This window comes from Rutilus rutilus (genome assembly GCF_951802725.1).
Source record: "Rutilus rutilus genome assembly, chromosome: 25".
Lineage (NCBI taxonomy): Eukaryota > Metazoa > Chordata > Actinopteri > Cypriniformes > Leuciscidae > Rutilus > Rutilus rutilus.
Window position 1 is genome coordinate 856,346 of NC_140229.1, and position 22,281 is coordinate 878,626.

Consider the following 22,281-nt stretch of genomic DNA (forward strand, 5'->3'; position numbering starts at 1 on the left):
GAGAGCGTCAAAGTGGCCGGAAGCCATTCATTTTCAATGAGAGCCGGCGGCAAGCTCCGGCGAGGGCGGCGCGGCGCGGCGCGTCTTGGACGGTGAGAGCGGCGAGAAGAGTTGAAATCAAGTCAACTTTATGGTAATAAGCTATGACGCGGTTCGGCGGCAACCAGCGGCAACCAATCGGAATGTAGAAGTCCTCCGCCTGAGAGGAAAAAAATCACGCATTCTAATCTACGTCAGAGCGTCAAAGCGTCCCCGAATCTTTCTACAGCGTCGGTGGCAGGGCGGCGAGAGCGAATTTGGCCGCTCTCGCCGGCGGCGGTGTGAACGTACAGTAACACGTGTCTAAACGTCGCTTTGCACTCAATGACTGTTAAAAAGTGGGCGGAGCCGGTCGTCGCCATCTTGGCACCGCAATAACCGAAAATGTGCAGCGAGGCGGATTAGCTGAGGTGACGTGACGCTAACACACAGCAGACAAACGGCAAGTAGTGACATCAGCAGCAATCCACCTGTCACTCAAGTGGCCACGCCCTTAATTATGCAAAACTTTAAGGCTTAAAGATGCTCTAAGCGATGCTGGGTGAATGCTGGACGTTCAAAGTATTGTCAAACAAAACGGAGGCTAGCTCGACCCTCCCTCCTCCTCATCCCGTCCCCTCCCCCTCCCTCCTCATCTCCCTCCCGTGCTTCCTGAAACAGTTATGAATCTTCGTACCTTTTTCTCATTTAATGTTTTATTTGAAAAGGAATAAAGAGAAAAATCTGTAACGTGGACCCCTTTATTTACACAGATAAAATGTATAAATTATTTTACAAACAACTCTAAACTCATTTATTAATTACACATTGACTGTTTGTTCATGTCACATGAATATAATCCATTACTTTCTGCAAAATGGAAACTCTTACAATGCGTTTCATTTTTCATTGGTAGTTGTGAGGTGGATGTGTCCAGCGATAGGAGACAAAAGTTAAAGTTTAGCTTGTGCTTCATCTTACTGTGGCGGCTTGCTGTGGCTACAACAGAAATAAGACATTTACATAAATCAACACTACAAATGGTACAAATAATCTCAGAAAAAAATATATATTTCTGTCAGTGAAACGACTCATATAATCCATCTTGCAACAGAAAGAAAAGACTGTTTAGTATCTATTGACTAGTTGATTGACTACTGAGGAAATTTTTTTATTTGCTGATGAAATTGAGAAGACTTGAGAAACTTACTGACAGATTCTTATATTCAGAAGAGCCTGACTGGGGAATAGCAGGTCTGGGATGGACAGTCTATGGCAAAAACACATTGATTATTTATTATCTGACTTTTGAATGCACAAACTCTTTTGCACATGTAGTTCCCTTTCGAGGGAACTCAAACTGCGTCGAATGACACTTTGGGGGAACGCCCCTCAGTGTAGCGCCGCTGAAGTATGAATGAAACTAAGCCAATCTTGATTGGTGTTGCGTCATGACGTAACGTGTGACGGCATAAGCGGAAGCTACAAAAGGACGCCGGCACACAACAGAGTTAGCTTTCTGTTCTTCAGCAAGCGCTCTCTGTTTTGTATGTCTTATTTGGTGTTGTCTGTCAGTTACACAACCACAATAAGAAAGAATGGCGAGTGCAAATGACAGGCGGTGTTATATCACGGGTTGGGACACACACCAAATCTGCGTGCATTGTTTGTGAGTGCAGCACGCGCGGGCAGCTCTCGAGGGGGCTGCTTGCGAGGATTGTGAGTCTCTATCGATCCGTGTGCTGCGCTCCCGTCTGGCCATTTTCAATAAAGATGGCCAGGCTCACGAGCCCCGTGGTTCAGGACCCGCGTTCGCCGAGGCAGTGTGGAAACGCTCTTCATGGGGCTCGCAGGTGGATCTGACAGAGGATCTCGAGACTGCTGAGCCACATTCTTGGGATTCCTCTGCCAGTTCCACCCCGACGTGGGGGAGTCAATATGTCAGTGGTTCGGCCCAGTGGAAGTGGATCTATTTGCGTCTCAAGAGACGACCAACTGTGCGTTGTGGTTCTCCCTCACACATCCAGCCCCGCTGGGGTTGGATGCCATGGTACAGACGTGGCCAAGTCTGTGTCTGTACACATTTCCCCCAATTGCTCTGCTCCCGGGAGTTCTAGAGGGGGTCCGTCACGACGGGATCAGCCTACTGTTTGTGGCCCCATTGTGGCCGGCCAGAGTATAGTTGTCAGACATAATATCACTCCTGGACGGCTCTCCATGGGAGATTCCCATCAGGAGGGACCTGCTGACACAGGCAGAGGGCTCAATATTTCACCCTCGGCCGGAACTATGGAAACTGTGGGTCTGGCCCCTGAGGGGGCACAGTACCGAGATGCTGGCCTGTCAGCAGGAGTAGTGGAGACCATACTCAGCTCTAGAGCTCCCTCCACGAGGGAGTTGTACGGCCTAAAATGGAATGTTTTCACCATATGGTGTAGAGAGCGTGAGGTGGACCCAGTTAACTGCCCAGTGGCTTCAGTGCTGGAGTTCCTCCAAGACCGCTTCTCGGCTGGTCTTACCCCATCCACACCCAAGGTGTACGTGGCTGCCATTTCGGCTTTCCACGCTCCTCTGGGTGATGGGGCTCTGGGGAGACAGCAGTTGGTCGTACGTTTCCTCTGTGGGGCTTGGAGGATGAGACCTGCGGCTCGTACCAGGGTTCCCACTTGGGATCTGGCGGTGGTTCTCGAAGGGTTGGTTGAGGGTCCCTTCGAACCTCTGGGCTCGGCTGACACCATGAACCTTTCCCTAAGATGGCTTTTTTGTTGCCCATTACCTCTCTAGGAGAGTAGGAGATCTTCAGGCGCTCTCTATATCCAATGGGTGCCTGAAGTTTGCTCCAGGCGACATTAAAGCCATCCTACATCCCAGGCCGGGCTATTTGCCTAAGGTGCCATAGAATGTGGCACGGCCTACGGTTCTGCAGGCTTTTCATCCTCCACTTCACGTGATGGCGGATGAGGAGAGACTTCATCTGCTCTGCCCTGTCAGAGCTCTTAAATTATATATTCAGAGGTCCTCTTCATGGCGGAAGTCAGACCAGTTGCTAGTGTGTTTCGGGTCGCCCAAGAAGGGGCTTCCCGCTTCCAAACAGACCATTAGCAACTGGATTGTTCAAGCTATATCTATGGCCTACCAGGTGCGCAATTTTCCTTCACCTTTGGCCGCGAGGGCTCATTCGACCAGAGGCACGGCGTCCTCTAGAGCCCTCCTCTCAGGGGCTCCGATCCAAGAAGTCTGCAATGCAGCAGGATGGGCCACCCCTCACACTTTCATTAGATTTTATAGCCTGGCCATTCCATCTACACCTGGCACCCTTGTGCTCTCGTCCTAAGTGTGCCTGTGCGCAGCTTCACACTGGGACAGGCAGGGCTCGTTGTGGCATAGTGGGTACTCGTTCCCACAAAGTGTCATTAGACGCAGTTCGAGTTCCCTCGAAAGGGAACGTCTCAGGATACGACTGTAATCCTTGTTCCCTGAGAAAGGGAACGAGAACTGCGTCCCTTCGCCACGCCTTCCCCTGCCTGGGAGCGCTTGCTTCATCACAGAAGCTAACTCTGTTGTGTGCCGGCATCCTTTTGTAGCTTCCGATTATGCCGTCACACGTTACGTCATGACGCAACACCAATGGCGCTACGCTGAGGGGCGTTTCCTCAAAGTGTAATTCGACGCAGTTCTCGTTCCCTTTCTCAGGGAACAACGGTTACAGTCGTAACCCGAGACGTTTCTGATATTTCTCTTACTGTGAGTGTGTCGTAGAGGTCAGATGATCTGGACTTGAGGTCAATAGCTGCATATGTGCCTTCACTGGGATCAGGTCTGGGATCGTTCTACAGGAGAACAGAGAGAAGGACTATCACCATTTAAAAATTTTAAGAAAAAAAAAATGTATTGTGAAAGATTTTAAATTGTTACCATGATAATCAAAAGTGTAATCACTCCACAGTCTCTACTCATAAAACCATATACAATCCTGAGTATATTATATGTATGTAACGATCACCAGTGAGAGTGCCTAGGATTACCATCAACCAACCCGGACAATCACCACACATCCACAGAATCCATTCCCCATAATCCTCAGTTCCGACTATCATCCATTATCACTTTCACCTGTGTCTCATTACCTTGTTTAATCACCCTATAATAGCCTGGTTTTCACATTCATTCTCTGCAAAGTCTTGTTTAGTGTTTGTACTGCAATTCTGAGCGTTTGTCTGTTATTCCCGTGTTCTTGGTTTTGATCTCTGCCTGTCCGTGGATTTTCCTTTTTGCCTGTGTCCCCTGTGACGCTGTGAACCCTGTGACCCTGCGACCCTGTGACCCCTGCGACCCCTGCGACTCCTGTGACCCTGTTATTGTTTGGACTGATTACCTGGTCTTTTTTGACCTCTTGCCTGTTTTCTGGATTATGTTTTTGGATTACCCTCTGTTCAAATAAACTGCATTTGGATCCTCAAGCTTCGTGTCTCAGAGCAGTACATGACAATATATGTGTTCTACATGTACAAAGAAGCTGTAATTGATTTATTAGTATCATTCTGTGGTTCTTTGGCCATCTCACCTCATACTCGTGTATTGTAGATCTACAGTTTATCCTTTTCTTCCGACTGTTAAAAAGAAACAGAAGCAAGTGATTTAATTGTTTTGAGCAATATTCAAATGTACTTTTGCATTAGTTTAAAAGCAAATTATATTACTCTTTGTTGATACATTTTTATTTACATTGCATATAGTATGATGGTGATCATGATAGTGAATATTGCACATGCCACTGCGATCACTACCCAGACGAGCAAACCAGCGGCACTATGATCTGAAAGAGGGAGAAGATCATAATTAAATCTACATACTAAGAATGACACTAAGACATTCTGTGGTGGGTCTAAAGCAGAAATCACAGTCAATGTTTAGAGGATTTAATGATTCAGTAATTCAGTTACTGACGTTTGTGACATTTAAAGTCACAGCATCAGAGTATTTCTCTCCATGTTCATTGCTGGACTTGCACTTGTATTCTCCACTGTCATCAGAGCTTTAGCTCGTCTTGACGCTGCGCTTTTTAAAATTTTGTTCACATTTTTAAAAGCACAAACATGTAAATGTATAGCTTTATGGTTTAATGGAAAATACATAAAATGCAATAAATGCAGGGTGTTGAAGTTATTGATGCATTTAAAAATGTTCTTAGCACCCCCTCTGAACTGTATAATGTGATTATACACTAAATAAAATAGACACTCACACATGACATTGAGCTCAACAGCAGGAGAGATGAGAGTGTGTCCGTCTACAGCACAGCTGTATCTGCCTGAGTCCTCTCTTCTCACTGGGTTGAGGAGGAGTTCATTGTTTCTGTCTCTTCTCTCAGTTAATATCATCTGTGAGTTTTTGTACCAGATGAATGTGGTTCTGTCAGCCGGAGTGCAGCTGCTTTTACATCTCAGATTGACTGGATCTCCCTCTGTCACTCTCTCAGGAGACTCCACCTGAAGATCTGAACAAAACACACACTATATCTAGTGCTAGAGGTCGACCGATTCATAGTTTTTGCCGATATACCGGTACAGATAGTTGGAACTGTCGTTATCGGCAAAAATCCATACCGATAGTTTTTCCAGGTTGTGTCCGTTGCTGGAGCGGCTGAGAAGAGACTGCTGGCATTATACAGAGCGAGAGCGACCTCTAGAGGACAAATAATAAACTATCACTGGCACGCGTGTTGTTTACTTTAACACGTGATGCTGCGCGCAGCACAGAGATCACACATTATACGGAGAGTGCTGACACTTCAGATGCGCATTTAAAACACAGACAGTGAAACGGTATGAATACAGAACACTAAAGTACATATTGCCATATCATTATAAAGTAATTAATTTCTTGAGTAGATGCTGCATTAGCAGAGAAACAACAGAAGTGTGTTTGCCGTCAAGTCTGAGAGGAATACAATTAGTAGTGGCTACCTCAAGCGGTTAAAGCAATGTGACAAAAACACACGCAAACCTGATCCAAATGTTTAATGTCGCAATTGTTACCATCTAGTTCCTTTAGTTTATATCCAGCTGGTCACTTTTCTTCATTCATTAGCCGGCGAAGTTGTGTATTTAAAGCTAGTGACGTAATTGTTTTCTCAACATTGATATGTTCATGCGGCCAACAGAAACAAACACCAGAAACGCATTTGATTCTATTCTTTTTTATCACTACAATACATAGTTATTTTGATTAGATAATCATCAAGTGTTCTCGTACCGATCATCATAATACGAGAAAGGTTCTCTCGTACTGTGTTGCAAACGCTATGGGAACCCATTTTAAAACGCTGTGCTATTCGCCAGTGACTACTCTGAAGGTGTCTGGGGAGACCCGAGACTAATAACAGAGTAGTCTAAATCATAATAGACCAGAATGTCGGGCCCTTAGAATGATATTCACCATATAAAAGGGTATGAAGGCCACCGCGGGAGGGGACCTGGTTCATACATAGGTCTGGGTTAAACTAGCCAGAGTCCTAAATAGATAGAACTCGTGCATGCAAGGCGGGAACCTCTAGATTATAGAATCTTGCAAATGTGGACGGAACGGACCAGCCGGCCGCCGCACAAATGTCTTCGATCGGGACTCCACTGGACCAAGCCCAAGAGGAAGCCATGCCTCTTGTGGAGTGAGCTCTAACACCTATGGGGCACGAAAGACCCAGAGAGGTGTAAGCCAGAGAGATGGCATCCACTATCCATCTTGACAGTGTTAGTTTCGTGACTGGTAGCCCTTTGGTGTGGCCCCCGAAACAGTTTTGTCTGAAAGAGGCAGAACGCTCCAGATATATTCTCAGGGCTCTGACAGGGCAGAGCGTGAGAGCATTGCTATCTTCTCCCGATATGGGAAGAGCTGATAGGGAAATAACCTGGGCTCTGAACGGAGTTGAGAGCAGCTTTGGTACATATCCGTGTCTTGGTTTAAGGACGACTTTGGAGTCATTGGGCCCGAACTCAAGACAGGAAGCGCTCGTGGAGAGTGCTTGCAAGTCCCCAACTCTTCAAACTGACGCTAGTGCTAACAGCAGAGCGGTTTTAAGAGAGAGGGATCGTAGATCAGCCGACTGAAGTGGCTCGAAGGGAGGTCCCTTAAGAGATCGTAGAACCAGGGAAAGGTCCCAGGCCGGCACCGAAGGTGGTCGAGGCGGGTTAAGTCTCCTGGCTCCTTTAAGGAAGGGAGCCTTGCCGAAGACTTCCCATAACAAAAGAACCGTCCGGGGGTGGAGAGACCATTCCTCTGGGGGAACGTTGCCCCGGGATAGCATGTCTGCCCCCACGTTCATCGTGCCCGGCACGTGAGCTGCCCTAAGTGAGCGCAAGTTGACGTGAGCCCATAACAGTAGCTGTTTGGCTATTGTGAACAGGTTGCGAGACCTGAGACCGCCCTGGCGATTTATGTACGATACCACCGCCATGTTGTCCGTACGGACCAAGATGTGGTGTCCCGCCAGATATGGGAGGAAGGATTTCAGGGCTAGAAAAACTGCTCTCATTTCGAGGCAGTTGATGTGTAGGCGTTTCTCCGAGCTCAACCAGAGGCCGGAGGCAGGCCTGCCCTCGTACAGGGCTCCCCAACCAAGGTTGGAAGCGTCTGTTGAGATAACCCTCCTCTCCGAAACCAGACCCATGTTCACACCCTGCTGATACCAGCTGGTGTCCTTCCAGGGGGCCAGAGCTCTGGTACAGCGGAGTACTGACGATGCTGAAGCCATAAGGCCCAAAACCCTTCGAAACGTTCTGAGGGGTACACGGGAGCCCCGTTTGAACTACGCGGCGAGCCACTGAATTGACAGAGCCCGGCCCAGAGTGGGCTATGCTCTCATGTGAACGGAGTCGAGAACTGTTCCCAGGAACGTGATCCGTTGGCTGGAGGACAGCACACTCTTGGCAAAGTTTACCCTGAGCCCAAGGCTTTCGAGATGGCCAAGGAGCCAGGCTCTGTGAGTATGGGATGATTATACTGTGAGTATGGGATCTGTGAGTATGGGATCTCAGGGGGGAGAAAGCCGCATCCATGCACTTCGTGAATGTACGAGGCGCTAGAGCCAGTCCAAATGGTAGGACTGAGTATTGATATGTTTGCCCCTCGAAGGCGAATCTCAAGAATGGCCTTTGATGGGGGTTCACTTGGATGTGAAAGTAAGTGTCTTTTAGATCTACTAAATCTCTTTTAGAAGAACCAGTCCCCTGGGCGGATCTGCGCCAGGATGTGTCTGGTCGTAAGCATCTTGAATGGCCGTACCATGAGGGCCCTGTTCAGGTGTCTGAGATCTAGAATGGGTCTCAGGCCGCCATCTTTCTTTGGAACGAGAAAGTAACGGCTGTAGAAGCCTGACTCGCTTTGTAATGCGGGAACTATCTCGATAGCCCCTTTTGCCAGCAGATTCGATACTTCGGAGTGGAGGACATGAGCCAAAGTGCTCCCTACCGAAGTGTAAGTTATAGCGCAAAAGCTCGGATGTCTGTGGGCGAATTGAAGCGAGTAACCGTTCATTATGATATTCATCACCCAATCTGATACTTCGGGAATGGCCTGCCAAGCCAGAGCCCGATAAGCCAGTGGCTGGATCGTATCTGAAGGCGAAGCGCCCAGACTCGGGGGCTCGACCTGACAGAGGTTTATGTGAGGAAATTTGCTCGATTTGTGCTTTGTGTGAGTCGCTGTTAAAACAGCGTTTGGGTGCAGGGGTGTGCGACAAATGACAGGCCCATGTTCTGCATTTAACACTGTGACAGACACTTGAGCGATCTTCGGGAGTGGTCCGGCCGCAGGGGGACATGAACCCCTCTTCCCCCCGGCTAGGTAGGCTTCTTAGGCTCGTGGTCCACCGTGAGCTTTGGATGAGGACCTTGGCGCTTGGGGAGCGGGTAGCGCTTTGCTGGCTTGTAGTGATGGCCAGTCTTAGCCACTGGGCGGGGCTGGTAAACATGCGGCGCTGGTTTCTCTGGCTGCGGCGTACTCTTGGGGCACCGTGAAGCCGAACTGGAGCGCTTCGGTAGGTAGTGCTTCATTGCACTGGAAGCTTTCTGAGCCTCTGTGAAGCGCTCTGCAAAGCCGCTGACGGAAGGGCCAAAGAGACCTGTCGTGGAGACAGGTGAGTCGAGGAAGGCGGTCCTGTCCGCGTCCCTGATCGCAGTTAAATTCAGCCATAAGTGGCGCTCCAGAACAACAAGGCTGGCCATGTAGCGGCCGATAGCCTGGGCAGTGGTCTTTGTGGCCCGCAGTACAAGGTCAGTAGCGCTGCGAAGGTCTTTGAAGGCGTCCGGATTGGGTCCCGACTTGTCCATAGCACGGAGGACTTTGGCTTGGAACACCTGGAGGATCGCCATAATGTGTAGTGCAGAGGCGGCTTGACCAGCGGCGGCGTAGGCGCGACCGGCCATAGCGGAAGTAGTTCTGCACGGCTTAGACGGGTGCGTTGCTTTTGTTCTCCAACTGCCTGCAGTGGAAGGGCACAAATGAGCGGCGACCGCTTCCTCAAGTGGCGGGAGCTTCACATAGCCCTTCTCTTCAGTGTCGTCAACGCCTATTTTGGCGCGTTCGAGACTGGCAAGGTGCCAAGCACTCCGATTGGATCGCTCGCCTCTGCTGACTCGCCATAGGTTTGTGCAGCTCGCTAGCTCTCGAGTGCAGACGCTAGACGCTCTAACTGTGCAGCTGCAATGCGTTTTAAAATAAAGGCTTCAATAATTCTCGAGAAAGTAGTTTCCCATAGCGTTTGCAACACAGTACGAGAGAACCGTTCTCGTAAGGGAACCACTATCGGTCGAGCTCTATCTAGTGCTCATACGCTGATTATTATTCAACATAATGTAGTGAAGAAGAGATGAAACTGCACCTGTGACAGTAAGAGTCACTCCAGATTTCCCAGTCCATTTTCCATCAGGTTTATCAGTGATGAATCTGAAATAGTACATGTGTGAATCCTTCAGTGTCACATGACTCAGTCTGACGGTGCAGTTCTTCTGTTCATCTCCCAGATACTGAAGCCTCTGACTGTATTCAGGGTCCTCAGACAGATCTGGAAACTCTTTATTATCTATTACCAGTGTTTTGGTCCAGAACAGTTTCTTGATCATATATTCAGGAGGGTATTTATAAGTGCATCTCATTATCACTGATGAGTCCTTTAGTGCACAGATGTGTGAAGGACTGTATCTCACACCCCACTCAACATCAACCCACGGGCTACAAACTCCTGAAACACACATTAAAGGGATAGTTCACACAAAAACGATTGTTTCATAATTACTGACCCCTCCTGTTCATCACATTCTTTTTTTTTTTTACACATTAAACACATTAAAAAACATTCATATTATCATTATTGATGCACATATTTATATTGTACATTAATTCCAATCAGAAGAATTTAAACATTCATCTAAAGTTATTATTCTTTTTAATTTTAGCTCTGACTGCCTTTATTTCTTTACTTTATTTGGATGATTTTTCTTTCACAGAAATGTGTTTGTGAACGGGGTTTTAACAGGGGGTCCGCACTCATGATTTGAAAGAAAGACTTTGAAAAGTGACTAAAGAACAATAAAATGTTCTCCAGCATGAGCGACTCACCGTGAATCATGAGCAGAAACACCAGAGGAAGAGGAGGAGCCATCATCAGTGACATCACTACAAGAACAACAACACAGGATCACACACACAGTGAGCATTATAAAAACAATCTTTAGCTTTAAAAACATTTCCATAAACAAGTTTTCATTGAGAATATTTCCTTTTGATTATGTGAGTGGTTTCTACAACAGTAATAGACTATAGACTGACTATATTCACTCAGTAACCAGCGTAACTCTTACCGTGTTCTGGCGAGTCTCTCAGGCGTTATACTGATGACATTCTCATGGTTAACCGTGTTTATTTCCAAATGTTTGCACAGTTTCACTTCAATTTCCACATTTTAAGATTAAAGGGATGTTCAGATATAGTTTTTATAGCCTTTCTTCCTAGAAACATTTTCTGAAGAATTATTGCAAGACACTCAATATACGCGGAACTTATATTGAGTAAGACTGGATGTTGTATTTTGACATCCTTGAGGGAATTTTTGCCTTCAGTTTATTGGCAAAAAGAATAGTGACAGGAAGTAGTGGGAGGGACAGGAAATGACCTCATCCAGAATCAGTTCACACACACATAAGCGCCAGCCCGTAATGAAGAACACATGCACAGCCCAATGTGTCTCAATGTACGTCATCGATCAAAATTAATTCTTAACTAATATTGCTTAATATAAAACCCCTAAAAGGACATGGAGATTCAAAAGTATGAGATGGGGGGAGAAATTATATTTCAATGTTCGCAAAAGTTGCATGCTGGGTAATGCAAAGGATTTGAGAGAAAAAGCAAAAGCATAGAAATATAATTTCCACCACCATGTGACTTTAGGGGCTCCGTAAAATGTTATTTTAGTCAAACGGATTAAACCAACATGATTGACCTCGTCTTAACACACGTACACAGAAGTTGCTCTACAAATAATCATCACTGGAGACTTTAATAGACTGAGGTGTTCATCAAAGCTTTCATTTTATCCACTGTTGCACATTTCCAGAGTTTGTTAGAAAAGCTAAAATATTAAAGCTGCTCTAAGCGATGCTGGGTGACGTCACTTCTTGTTGACGTTCAAAGTATTGTCAAACAAAACGGAGGCTAGCTCGACCCTCCCTCCTCCTCATCCCGTCCCCTCCCCCTCCCCCTCCCCATCCCCTCCCCCTCCCCCTCCCCCTCCCCATCCCGTCCCCTCCCCCTCCCTCCCGTGCTTCCTGAAACAGTCGTGAACCATTTAGAAAAACCAAACTGGATTTACCCTGTCCAGCAGAAACAGAGCCTCCTGAATGTCGGATCGGATGCCCTTCTGCCGGCGGAGTTCTCGCCACCTTTTGAACGCTTTTCCAATGTAAATTCGGTACTTCGCTTGTTCCTTCTCCTTTTCCATCTTCTTTGTTATTTGTTCATCGGAACGTCGTCTCTTCGTCATGTGTCGGCCATATCAAAATTCTCAAGAATGTACATTTTTAACATTAGTTGCTGTCGTTGTCTAGGACATCTCTCCTCTAGCTAACTTCCCTCTTCATGCTTCTCTCTCCTCCACCCCCCACACCCCCCTTCATGTGAACCAAGCGGCAACCTCCCCGTCTCTCTCTTGAAACCAACACGGAAGTGAGTTAAACTGCAATTCGTTGACTGGCCGCTTGAGGCTGTTGTCAGAAGTGAGTCAAATCTGTATCTCCCCCATGTTAAAATGCCAAATTTTACAGCAGAAAAAAACGTGTTTAAAGCCTGGTGTCTGTATGTGGATTTGGTCTATACAGCTAATTTTGCCCTTCATAACAACTGTGAGGGGGGTGAATTATTTTATAACTCGTCCGTTTAGTTGATTAATATTTAAATTTAAGGGTGCGGCCAAGCCACTTGAGTGACAGATGGATTGCCGCTGTCAGTGCTAGCCGTCACTTCACCTCAGCAATGTTAGCTGCTGAACTTGCCATCTCTGCAGTGTTTGTGCTTTTTTTCGGGATTATTAATTCATACAATTTAATACTTGGGTAACGTTACAAAGCCCACGACTTTGGATTCCGTCGTTATCGTTCGAGAGAACAACCAGCGCTGTATTTCAGTTGTTTTCCTCAGTGAACATGCACTAATGGATGTCTGACAATTTCGTTGCTTTTTGGGGTTTTCAAATTTAAAACGTCAATAAATGCTCGTTCGTTCTGCTCCCATGGAACAGATGGATTATAATATGCTTATGTAAGTTACCGTCAGATGAAATCATGCGGGCGTCGGCGCTTTCTCCGTCCGTGAATGAGCGCGGATTTTCTAGCGCATTTACTTGCACTTCAAAGGCAATATATCTATGGTTTAACCCATTTGAGAGACGGCCAACATCAGAATTTAAAATGGACTGAATAAGCTCTCTACGAACTTGAGCGATGCCGCGCTGACGGACCATGAAAGAGTGATGGACATGTATGCACATAAATCACTGTCACACACAAACACAGTCTCACTTGTAGCCATGTCTTTTAACTATTATAATATTTCGAAGGGCAAAAATAGGAACGTTTAATTGGCTTTACATCATCAGCTAACTCGATCACGTCGAGCTAGGTGATTTCAGATAGCCAGGCTCCTCAGCTCCACTCACGCCCCGCCTGTTTGTCTATTTTCTGTTATCCGGGAGTGACGCAAGGCCAAGATGGCGACGGCCGGCTCCGCCCACTTTAGGCTTCAAAAATGCTCTTCAGAAACCTACGGGTGACGTCACGGACACTACGTCCATATTTTTTTACAGTCTATGATGTGAACGCGCACTGAGGCTGGCTGCACAAGTGAGTCAAATCTGTATCTCCCCCATGTTAAAATTACCAACTTTACAGCAGAAAAAAACGTGTTTACAGCCTGGATCTCTATGTGGCTTTGGTCTATACAGCTAATTTTGCCCTTCATAACAACTGTGAAGGGGGTGATTTTTTTTATAACTCATCCGTTTAGTTGATTCATATTTAAAGTTCTGCATAATTAAGGGTGTGGCCACTTGAGTGACAGATGGATTCCCGCTGATGTCAATGCTAGCCGTTTGTCTGCTGTTACTAGCCGTCACTTCACCTCAGCAAATTTTAGCTGCTGAACTTGCCACCTCTGCAGTGTTTCGTGCTTTTTTCCGGGATTATTTCATACAATTTAATACACCCATTACTTCGCCCACGGCTTAGGATTCCGTTGTTGTCGTCGAGTATCGTTCGAGAGAACAACCAGCGCTGTATTTCAGTTGTTTTCCTCTGTGAACATGCACTAATGGATGTCTGACAATTTCGTTGCTTTTTGGAGTTTTCAGATTTAAAAACGTCAATAAAGGCTCGTTCGTTCTGCTCTCACGGAACAGATAGATTATAATATGCTTATGTACCTTCAGATGAAATCCTGCTGGTGTCGGCGCTTTCTCCGTCCATGCAATAAATGCACATCCATGAATGAGCGTGGATTTTCTAGCGCATTTACTTGAACTTCATAGGCAATATATCTATGGTTTAACCCATTTGAGAGGCGGCCAAAATTAGAATTTAAAATGGACTGAATAACGTTAAGCTCTCTACGAACTTGACAAGCGACGCCGCGCTGACGGACCATAGACTATAAAAAAAGAGTGACTGACATGTATGCACATAAATCACTGTCACACACACACTCTCAGAGTAATATTAAGTTACTGCATAATACATTTTCAACTAGCAGAATAGTACAGAATCACGATACACAGTCTCACTTGTAGCCATGTCTTTTAACTATTATAATATTTCGAAGGGCAAAAATAGGAACTTTTAATTGGCTTTACATCATCAACTGTCACTTTAGCGCGAGGCCCTGTGCAGTCGCAGACTTGGTACTGTCAGTAGCATAACGTTATAGCATTACCTCCCCAGCCTGAGCTAACTCGATCACGTCGAGCTAGGTGATTTCAGATAGCCAGGCTCCTCAGCTCCACTCACGCCCCGCTTCTTTGCCTATTTTCTGTTATCCGGGAGTGACGCAAGGCCAAGATGGCGACGGCCGGCTCCGTCTACTTTAGGCTTCAAAAATGCTCTTCAGAAACCTACGGGTGACGTCACGGACACTACGTCCATATTTTTTTTACAGTCTATGGTTATAACCCCACCCCCACAACCAAGTTATCAGAATTTCAACTTTCGTTTGACATTGTATGATGTAACAAAGACTCGTTTTCTGAAATCATGTGACTTGGTCAGTTTAATATACACTTTAAAGCACAGATTTAAAACAGAATGTTGAATCTTCGTACCTTTTTCTCATTTGATATTTTATTTGAAAAGGAATAAAGAGAAAAGTCTGTAACATGGACCCTTTATTTACACAGATAAAATGTATAAATTATTACAGAAACAACTCTAAACTCATTTATTAATTACACATTGACTGTTTATTCATGTTGTCATGATTCCTGTCTTGTGTTCCCCTTGTCTTGTGTGGACTTGTTATTTCCTGTTCTGTGCCATGTTTTGTAGTCCTTTGTAGTTTTCTAGTTTATTAGTCTTCCCAGGTGTTTCTAATTAGCCACACCCCCTTGTTATCTTGTTTAGCTTGTTGGTCCCTGTGTATTTATAGCCCTTGTGTTTCACTTGTTACTTTGTCAGTTGTTGTACATGTAAGGGTTGCTTCTAGTCTTGTCATTCTCGTGGTTTTGTTTCTTTATCCCTGAAGTTCTTTATTATTTGTTCTATGTGTTATTTCATTAAAACCTTGCGTTTAGATCCTCGTCTTCGCCTGTCTTCCTCAGCACCTTACACATGTCACATGAATATAATCCATTACTTTCTGCAAAATACAAACTCTTACAATGCGTTTCATTTTTCATTGGTAGTTGTGAGGTGGATGTGTCCAGCGATGGGACAAAAGTTAAAGTTTAGCTTGTGCTTCATCTTACTGTGGCGTCTTGCTGTGGCTACAACAGAAATAAGACACACATTTACATAAATCAACACTATAAATGGTACAAATAATCTCAGAATTTTTTTTATTTCTGTCAGTGAAACGACTCATATAATCCATCTTGCAACAGAAAGAAAAGACTGTTTAGTATCTATTGACTAGCTGATTGACTACTGAGGACATTTTTTTATTTGCTGATGAAATTGAGAAGACTTGAGAAACTTACTGACAGATTCTCATATTCAGAAGAGCCCGACTGGGGAATAACAGGTCTGGGATGGACAGTCTATGGCAAAAACACATTGATTATTTATTATCTGACTTTTGAATGCACAAACTCTTTTGCACATGTAATTCTCTTTCGAGGGAACTCAAACTGTGTCGAATGACACTCAGTGTAGCACCTCTGAAGTATGAATGAAACTAAGCCAATCTTGATTGGTGTTGCGTCATGACGTAACGTGTGACGGCATAAGCGGAAGCTACAAGAGGACGCCGGCACACAACAGAGTTAGCTTTCTGTTCTTCAGCAAACGCTCTCTGTTTTGTATGTCTTATTTGGTGTTGTCTGTCAGTTACACAACCACAATAAGTAAGAATGGCGAGTGCAAGTTACAGGCAGTGTGTGCATCCCTGCCCTCGTTATATCACGGGTGGGGACACACACCAAATGTGCGTGCATTGTTTGGGAGTGCAGCACGCACAGGCAGCTCTCCAGTCTCTATCGATCTGTGTGCTGCGCTCCCGCCTGGCGATTTTCAATGAGGATGTGGCGCAGGACCTGCGTTCGTCGAGGCGACGCGAAAACGCTTTTCATGGGGCTTGCAGATGGATCTGACAGAGGATCTCGAGACTGCTGAGGCACATTCTCGGGATTCATCTGCCAGTTCTGATTTTCTCCCTCCTCGCGCGGAAGCCCGCTCCGCAGCTTCTTCTGCACGAGTGGAGAACCCGATGCTCGAGCTGTCTGCTTCTGAGGAAGTAGATGTGCTCAGTATGGTTAGGGTTAGGGTTCTAGGGTTCTAGGGTGCAGCACAGAGAGCAACCTCACCACCGGGTTTGCCGGTTTTTTCGGGAGCTCGTTGTGGAAATCGTGGAATAAACCGCATTCTTCTCGCATATCCAACCCCCGTCTTGAATTATAATAACATTATGGGGGCGCAAGAAAACATTATGGGATGATGCCTCGGGTGGAACAGCCGCTTGCCACTTATTTATCCCCGAATCTGCATCATCCCTGAAAACCCCGGTGCTGCCCAATAAACCGTGCAGGGATACATCATCCTTAATGGGCAGAGCTTATATCGCTGTGGGTCGGGCTGGCGCTTGTCTGCACACAATGGCAGTACTCCAAGCATACCAGGCTGACCTTCTTAAAGATATTGATGAGGGCGAGGGTCCAACTCCCGAAGATACTGCGGAGTTGATGAAGGCTGCAGACCTGTCTCTCCGAGTCACCAAGGAGACGGCCCATGCTATCGGCCGTTCCATGGTGGCGATGGTGGTCTCGGAGAGACATCTATGGGTTAATTTATCGGGCATCAGGGAGAAAGACAGGGCTTTCCTCCTTGATGCCCTGATTTCGCCTTCTGGCCTGTTCGGGTTTCAGGAGGCGAAGAAGCAGTCTGCAGCCTTCAAACAATACCTCCCTCGCCGTACCAAATCAAAGGAGCCTGCCCCCAGTAGGCAGCCGCAGCCATTCACCAGCTCCCCCACCTACAGACAGGCGCAAAAAGAGAGCATCGCGTCTAGAGCCCCCCCTCAAGGAGCTTGGAGGCATAGAAAGCGCTCTCAGGCGAAGCCTCAGCAGAAGAAAGGCGACGTGAGGGCCGTCCTGCAGGCTAAAAAAAGCTTCGTCAAATAGATCCTAGCCAGCCTAGGCTCTCTGCGGGCGGCCCCACCCGTGGCGGAGAGCTCAAGGTCTTCTCCTCCACAGAGCCTGCAGGAAATCGATGTCGACTTCCCGCCGTCAAGTACGCTTCGGGACGCATCAGGTTCCAGTGAACGCACGCTGCACTGTCCGCCCCACAGGCCTGCGGCCAGGCAGCAATCACGTCTGCCCATCTAGAATCGTTTTCAGTTGAACCCTGCCGGAGATCCACTTCAGGGGGTCGAGAACGAATCCCAATTGATAACTGAAGCCAGCCTCAAGAGGCTGGTTCCCTTGGTAAAATATTTCGATGCGTGGAAAAATCTCAAAAATATTTATCCTTGGGCCCTGCGCTTTATTCAAAACGGGTACAGACTGCAGTTCAGTTTCCGCCCACCGAAATTCAACGGGGTGGTCTGGACTGTAGTCGACCCAGAGCAGGGTCGGGTATTGGAACAAGAAGTAAACTCCCTGTTGGTAAATAGAACGTATTCCTCCACCAGACAGGGAGTCTGGGTTTTACAGCCACTACTTCATAGTTCTCAAGAAGGATGGGCGGTTGCGTCCAATAATAGATCTCAGGCACTTGAACCGGTCTCTGAGGAGGTTCAGGTTCAAGATGCTCACCATTCCTATCATCGTGAACCAAATTCAATCCGAGGATTGGTTTGTCACGATAGATCTAAAGGACACATACTTCCACATTTCCATCCTTCCATCTCACAGGAAGTTCCTGAGGTTCGCTTTCGGGGGCGAAGCGTACCAATATCGAGTTCTTCCGTTCGGCCTAGCTCTCTCCCCTCACACATTTACCAAATGCATGGATGCAGCTCTAGCACCGCTGAGGCTCCAGGGCATCAGGGTGCTCAACTATATCGACGACTGGCTGATTTTGGCCCAGTCACAAGAGCTGGCAGTTCGGCATCGAGATGTCGTCCTCGCCCACATCCAGAGTTTGGGGTTGAGACTCAACACGAAGAAAAGCGTGTTGGCACCAGCCCAGAGAACCACGTTCCTGGGAGTGGTGTGGGACTCGGTCACGATGCGGGCACAATTATCTCCTGCACGGATCAAATCCATCCTGGCCACGGAGTCCAGGATAAAGCTAGGCCAAGCCATCACTGTCAAACACTTCCAGAGAGTGTTAGGTCTGCAGTGGTGGTTGAAAACCAAGGGGTTCTCCCCTAAGGGAAACCCATTCCGCATGCTCAGGGTTACGTGAAGATGCCTTCGTTCCCTATCTATGTGGAAGAAAGCTTGGTTTCTGTCCCAAGGCCCCGTGCTGGGAGCGTCATGTCGCCGGAAAGCCTCCCTCACGGGCTGGGGCGCGGTCATGGATGGCTGCTTTATGAGAGGCCTATGGCAGGACCATCATTCCTCCTGGCACATAAATTGCCTGGAAATGTTTGGCGGTGTCCCGAGCTCTGAGGAGCTTCCTGCCAGACCTCAAAGGTCATCATGTCCTTGTGAGGTCAGACAGTATGTCAGTGGTGGCCTATATAAACCATCAGGGGGGTCTGAGGTCTCGCCCTCTATGCAGACTGTCGCATCAGATCCTCCTTTGGTCCCAAGGGAAACTGTTGTCTCTCAGAGTAACATACATCCCGGGGAATCAGAATCAGAGAGCAGAAATCATGTCAAGGCAGGGGCTGAGGCCCAGAGAATGGAGACTCCAACCCGACGTGGTGGAGTCAATATGTCAGAGGTTCGGCCCAGTGGAAGTGGATCTATTTGCGTCTCAAGAGACGACCCACTGTCCGTTGTGGTTCTCCTTCACACATCCAGCCCAGCCCTGCAGCCTTGGCCACGTCTGTACACATTTCCCCCGATCCCTCTGCTCCCGGGAGTTCTAGAGAGGGTCAGTCTACTGTTGGTAGCTCCGTTGTGGCCGGCCTGAGTATAGTTCTCAGACATAATATCGCTCCTGGACGGCCCTCCATGGGATATACCTATCAGGAGGGTCAATATTTCACCCTCGGCCGGAACTATGGAAACTGTGGGTCTGGCCCCTGAGGGGGCACAGTACCGAGAGGCTGGCCTGTCAGCAGGAGTAGTGGAGACCATACTCAGCTCTAGAGCTCCCTCCACGAGGAAGTTGTATGGCCTAAAATGGAATGTTTTCACCGTATGGTGTAGAGAGTGTGAGGTGGACCCAGTTAACTGCCCAGTGGCTTCAGTGCTGGAGTTCCTCCAAGACTGCTTCTCGGCTGGTCTTACCCTGTCCACACCCAAGGTGTACGTGGCTACCATTTTGGCTTTCCACGCTCCTCTGGGTGATGGGCCTCTGGGGAGACAGCAGTTGGTCATACGTTTCCTCCATGGGGCTTGGAGGATGAGACCTGCGGCTCGTACCAGGGTTCCCACTTGAGTCCTGGCGGTGGTTCTCGAAGGGTTGGTTGAGGCCCCCTTCGAAACTCTGGGCTCAGCTGATGCCAAGAACCTTTCCCTAAGATGGCTTTTTTGTTGCCCATTACTTCTCTAGGAGAGTAGGAGATCTTCAGGTGCTCTCTATATCCAATGGGTGCCTGGAGTTTGCTCCAGGCGACATTAAACTCATCCTACATCCCAGGCCGGGCTATTTGCCTAAGGTGCCATCGAATGTGGCACAGCCTACGGTTCTCCAGGCTTTTCATCCTCCACCTCACGTGACGGCGGATGAGGAGAGACTTCATCTGCTCAGCCCTGTCAGAGCTCTTAAATTATATATTCAGAGGTCCTCTTCATGGCGGAAGTCAGACCAGTTGCTAGTGTGTTTCGGGTCACCCAAGAAGGGGCTTCCCACTTCCAAACAGACCATTAGCAACTGGATTGTTCAAGCTATATCTATGGCCTACCAGGTGCGCAATTTGCCTTCACCTTTGGCCGTGAGGGCTCATTCAACTAGAGACATGGGCAGGGACGTGCACAGACATTTTGAGGAGCTGGGGCTCAAGTGAAATAAAGGGCACTTCTCATAATTACGTATTTTTTTTTATTTTTTTTTAAACAAAAAAAGTATATATATTAACGCAACTCTGACTTCCTTTTAAAAAAAATTCATTAAAAAAGTTAATTAATTTTATCTTCCTCAAACTCACGCAATTGTTTCATTTTCAAAACATGTCTAAAAAATAATCAGTTCACACAGAAACCATGGTCTCCTTAGTATTCACTAGGTTTATAGAGCAGCAAAGGAAACCATTCCACAATGTGCATGTTTTGAAAACAATTTCTATGCTACTAGTTTCAAGTATATATTTAGAATAACCTAAATAACTGCATCAAGCAGAGGGGCGTGTTTTACTAATAATTTGTTTATTTTTGCACAAGGCACTACATCATTTTAATTATTTTGGTGTTATCAGAATACATAACACTTTAAAATCAACACAAATATTCACTCTAAACTGAAGAGGGCTGTTGCTGCTATTTTGTTAACTTTACTGAAAAAATCACTACAAAAATGATTGACAAAATACAAAAATACAGCAACTTAATAGAAATATTACAAAAAAAAGGTCTTCTACTTCAAAATAAACTAACTAACTCCGCTGTGCGGAGCATAACAGACCGTTGCCATGATAAACAGAGCGTTGCTATGGACTCACAGGATTCTTACCGTAGAGACGGAGCGTACTATTTTCTTTAGCGGAAGCAATACAATCGGGTTTAAATCAATAAACTCCCTTTTAAATCAATATTTTGTGTCAAATTAATTATTTATTTGGTAGGTAGCCATGTAATAAGCGGGATAATGTATAGCGATTATCAACAGGAATATACATTATAAAAAAAAAAAAAAAAAAGCACCCCAGAAAAAAGGGCACTTTCTCTCCAGGAATAAAAAGGGCAGTTGCTCAAGCCCCCTTTGATGTCTATGTGTGCACGTGCCTGGGCATGGGGTCCTCTAGAGCCCTCCTCTCAGGGGCCCCGATCCAAGAAGCCTGCAATGCAGCAGGATGGGCCACCCCTCACACTTTCATTAGATTTTATAGCCTGGACATTCCATCTACAGCTGGCACCCTTGTGCTCTCATCCTAAGTGTGCCTGTGCACAGCTTCACACTGGGACAGGCAAGGCTCGTTGTGGCATAGTGGGTACTCGTTCCCCCAAAGTGTCATTCGACGCAGTTCTCAATTTCCTTTCTCAGGGAACAAGGATTACAGTCGTAACCTGGGACGTTTTTTTATATTTCTCTTACTGTGAGTGTGTTGTAGAGGTCAGATGATCTGGATTTGAGGTCAAGAACTGCATATGTGCCTTCACTGGGATCAGGTCTGGGATCGTTCTACAGGAGAACAGAGAGAAGGACTATCACCATTTAAAATTTTGAAAAAAAAATATATATATTGTAAAAGATTTAAAATTGTTACCATGATAATCAAAAGTGTAATCACTCCACAGTCTCTACTCATAAAACCATGTACAATCCTGAGTGTATATATATATATGTGTGTATATGTGTATATATGTATGTATGTAACGATAACCAGTGAGAGTGCCTGGGATTACCATCAACCAACCCGGACAATCACTACACATCCACAGACTCTATTCCCCATAATCCTCAGTTCCGACTATCATCCATTATCACTTTCACCTGTGTCTCATTACCTTGTTTACTCACCCTATAATAGCCTGGTTTTCACATTCATTCTCTGCAAAGTCTTGTTTAGTGTTTGTACTGCAATTCTGAGCGTTTGTCTGTTATTCCCGTGTTCTTGGTTTTGATCTCTGCCTGTCCTTGGATTTTCCTTTTTGCCTGTGACCCCTGTGACCCCTGTGACCCCTGTGACCCTGTGTCCCCTGTGTCCCCTGTGACCTTGTGACCCCTGTGACCCTGTGACCCCTGTGACCCCTGTGACCCCTGTGACCCTGCGACCCCTGCGACCCTGTGACCCCTGCGA

The 22,281-nt window shown here is 46.6% G+C and overlaps 2 protein-coding genes across 2 annotated transcripts in view; both read right to left on the reverse strand.

Annotated features, from left to right (window-relative positions):
* Positions 1-22,281, reverse strand: part of LOC311285487 (cell adhesion molecule CEACAM5-like) — a gene marked incomplete at its 5' end in the record, with an annotated part of 114,891 nt that overhangs the window by 32,504 nt on the left and 60,106 nt on the right. The window lies entirely within an intron of this gene.
* LOC311284839 (uncharacterized protein) lies at positions 766-12,192 on the reverse strand. Its single transcript, XM_084400061.1, has 9 exons — positions 11,885-12,192; positions 10,633-10,689; positions 9,896-10,255; positions 5,264-5,515; positions 4,744-4,834; positions 4,583-4,628; positions 3,762-3,848; positions 1,229-1,288; positions 766-1,017 (listed from the first exon to the last, which is right to left on the reverse strand). The coding sequence occupies exons 2-9, from the start codon at positions 10,685-10,687 to the stop codon at positions 991-993; spliced, it is 978 nt and encodes a 325-aa protein (XP_084256187.1). The 5' UTR covers positions 10,688-10,689; positions 11,885-12,192; the 3' UTR covers positions 766-990.

What these genes read in the sequence shown, in the direction of transcription:
- LOC311284839 (XM_084400061.1), bottom strand. Translation starts at nt 10,687, where the DNA reads ATGTCACTGATGATGGCTCCTCCTCTTCCTCTGGTGTTTCTGCTCATG. An exon ending in AGTGACTCTTACTGTCACAG is followed by an intron (nt 5,516 to 9,895) that starts GTGCAGTTTCAT and finishes TGTTTTGTTCAG; the next exon opens with ATCTTCAGGTGGAGTCTCCT. An exon ending in ACCATCATACTATATGCAAT is followed by an intron (nt 4,629 to 4,743) that starts GTAAATAAAAAT and finishes TCTTTTTAACAG; the next exon opens with TCGGAAGAAAAGGATAAACT.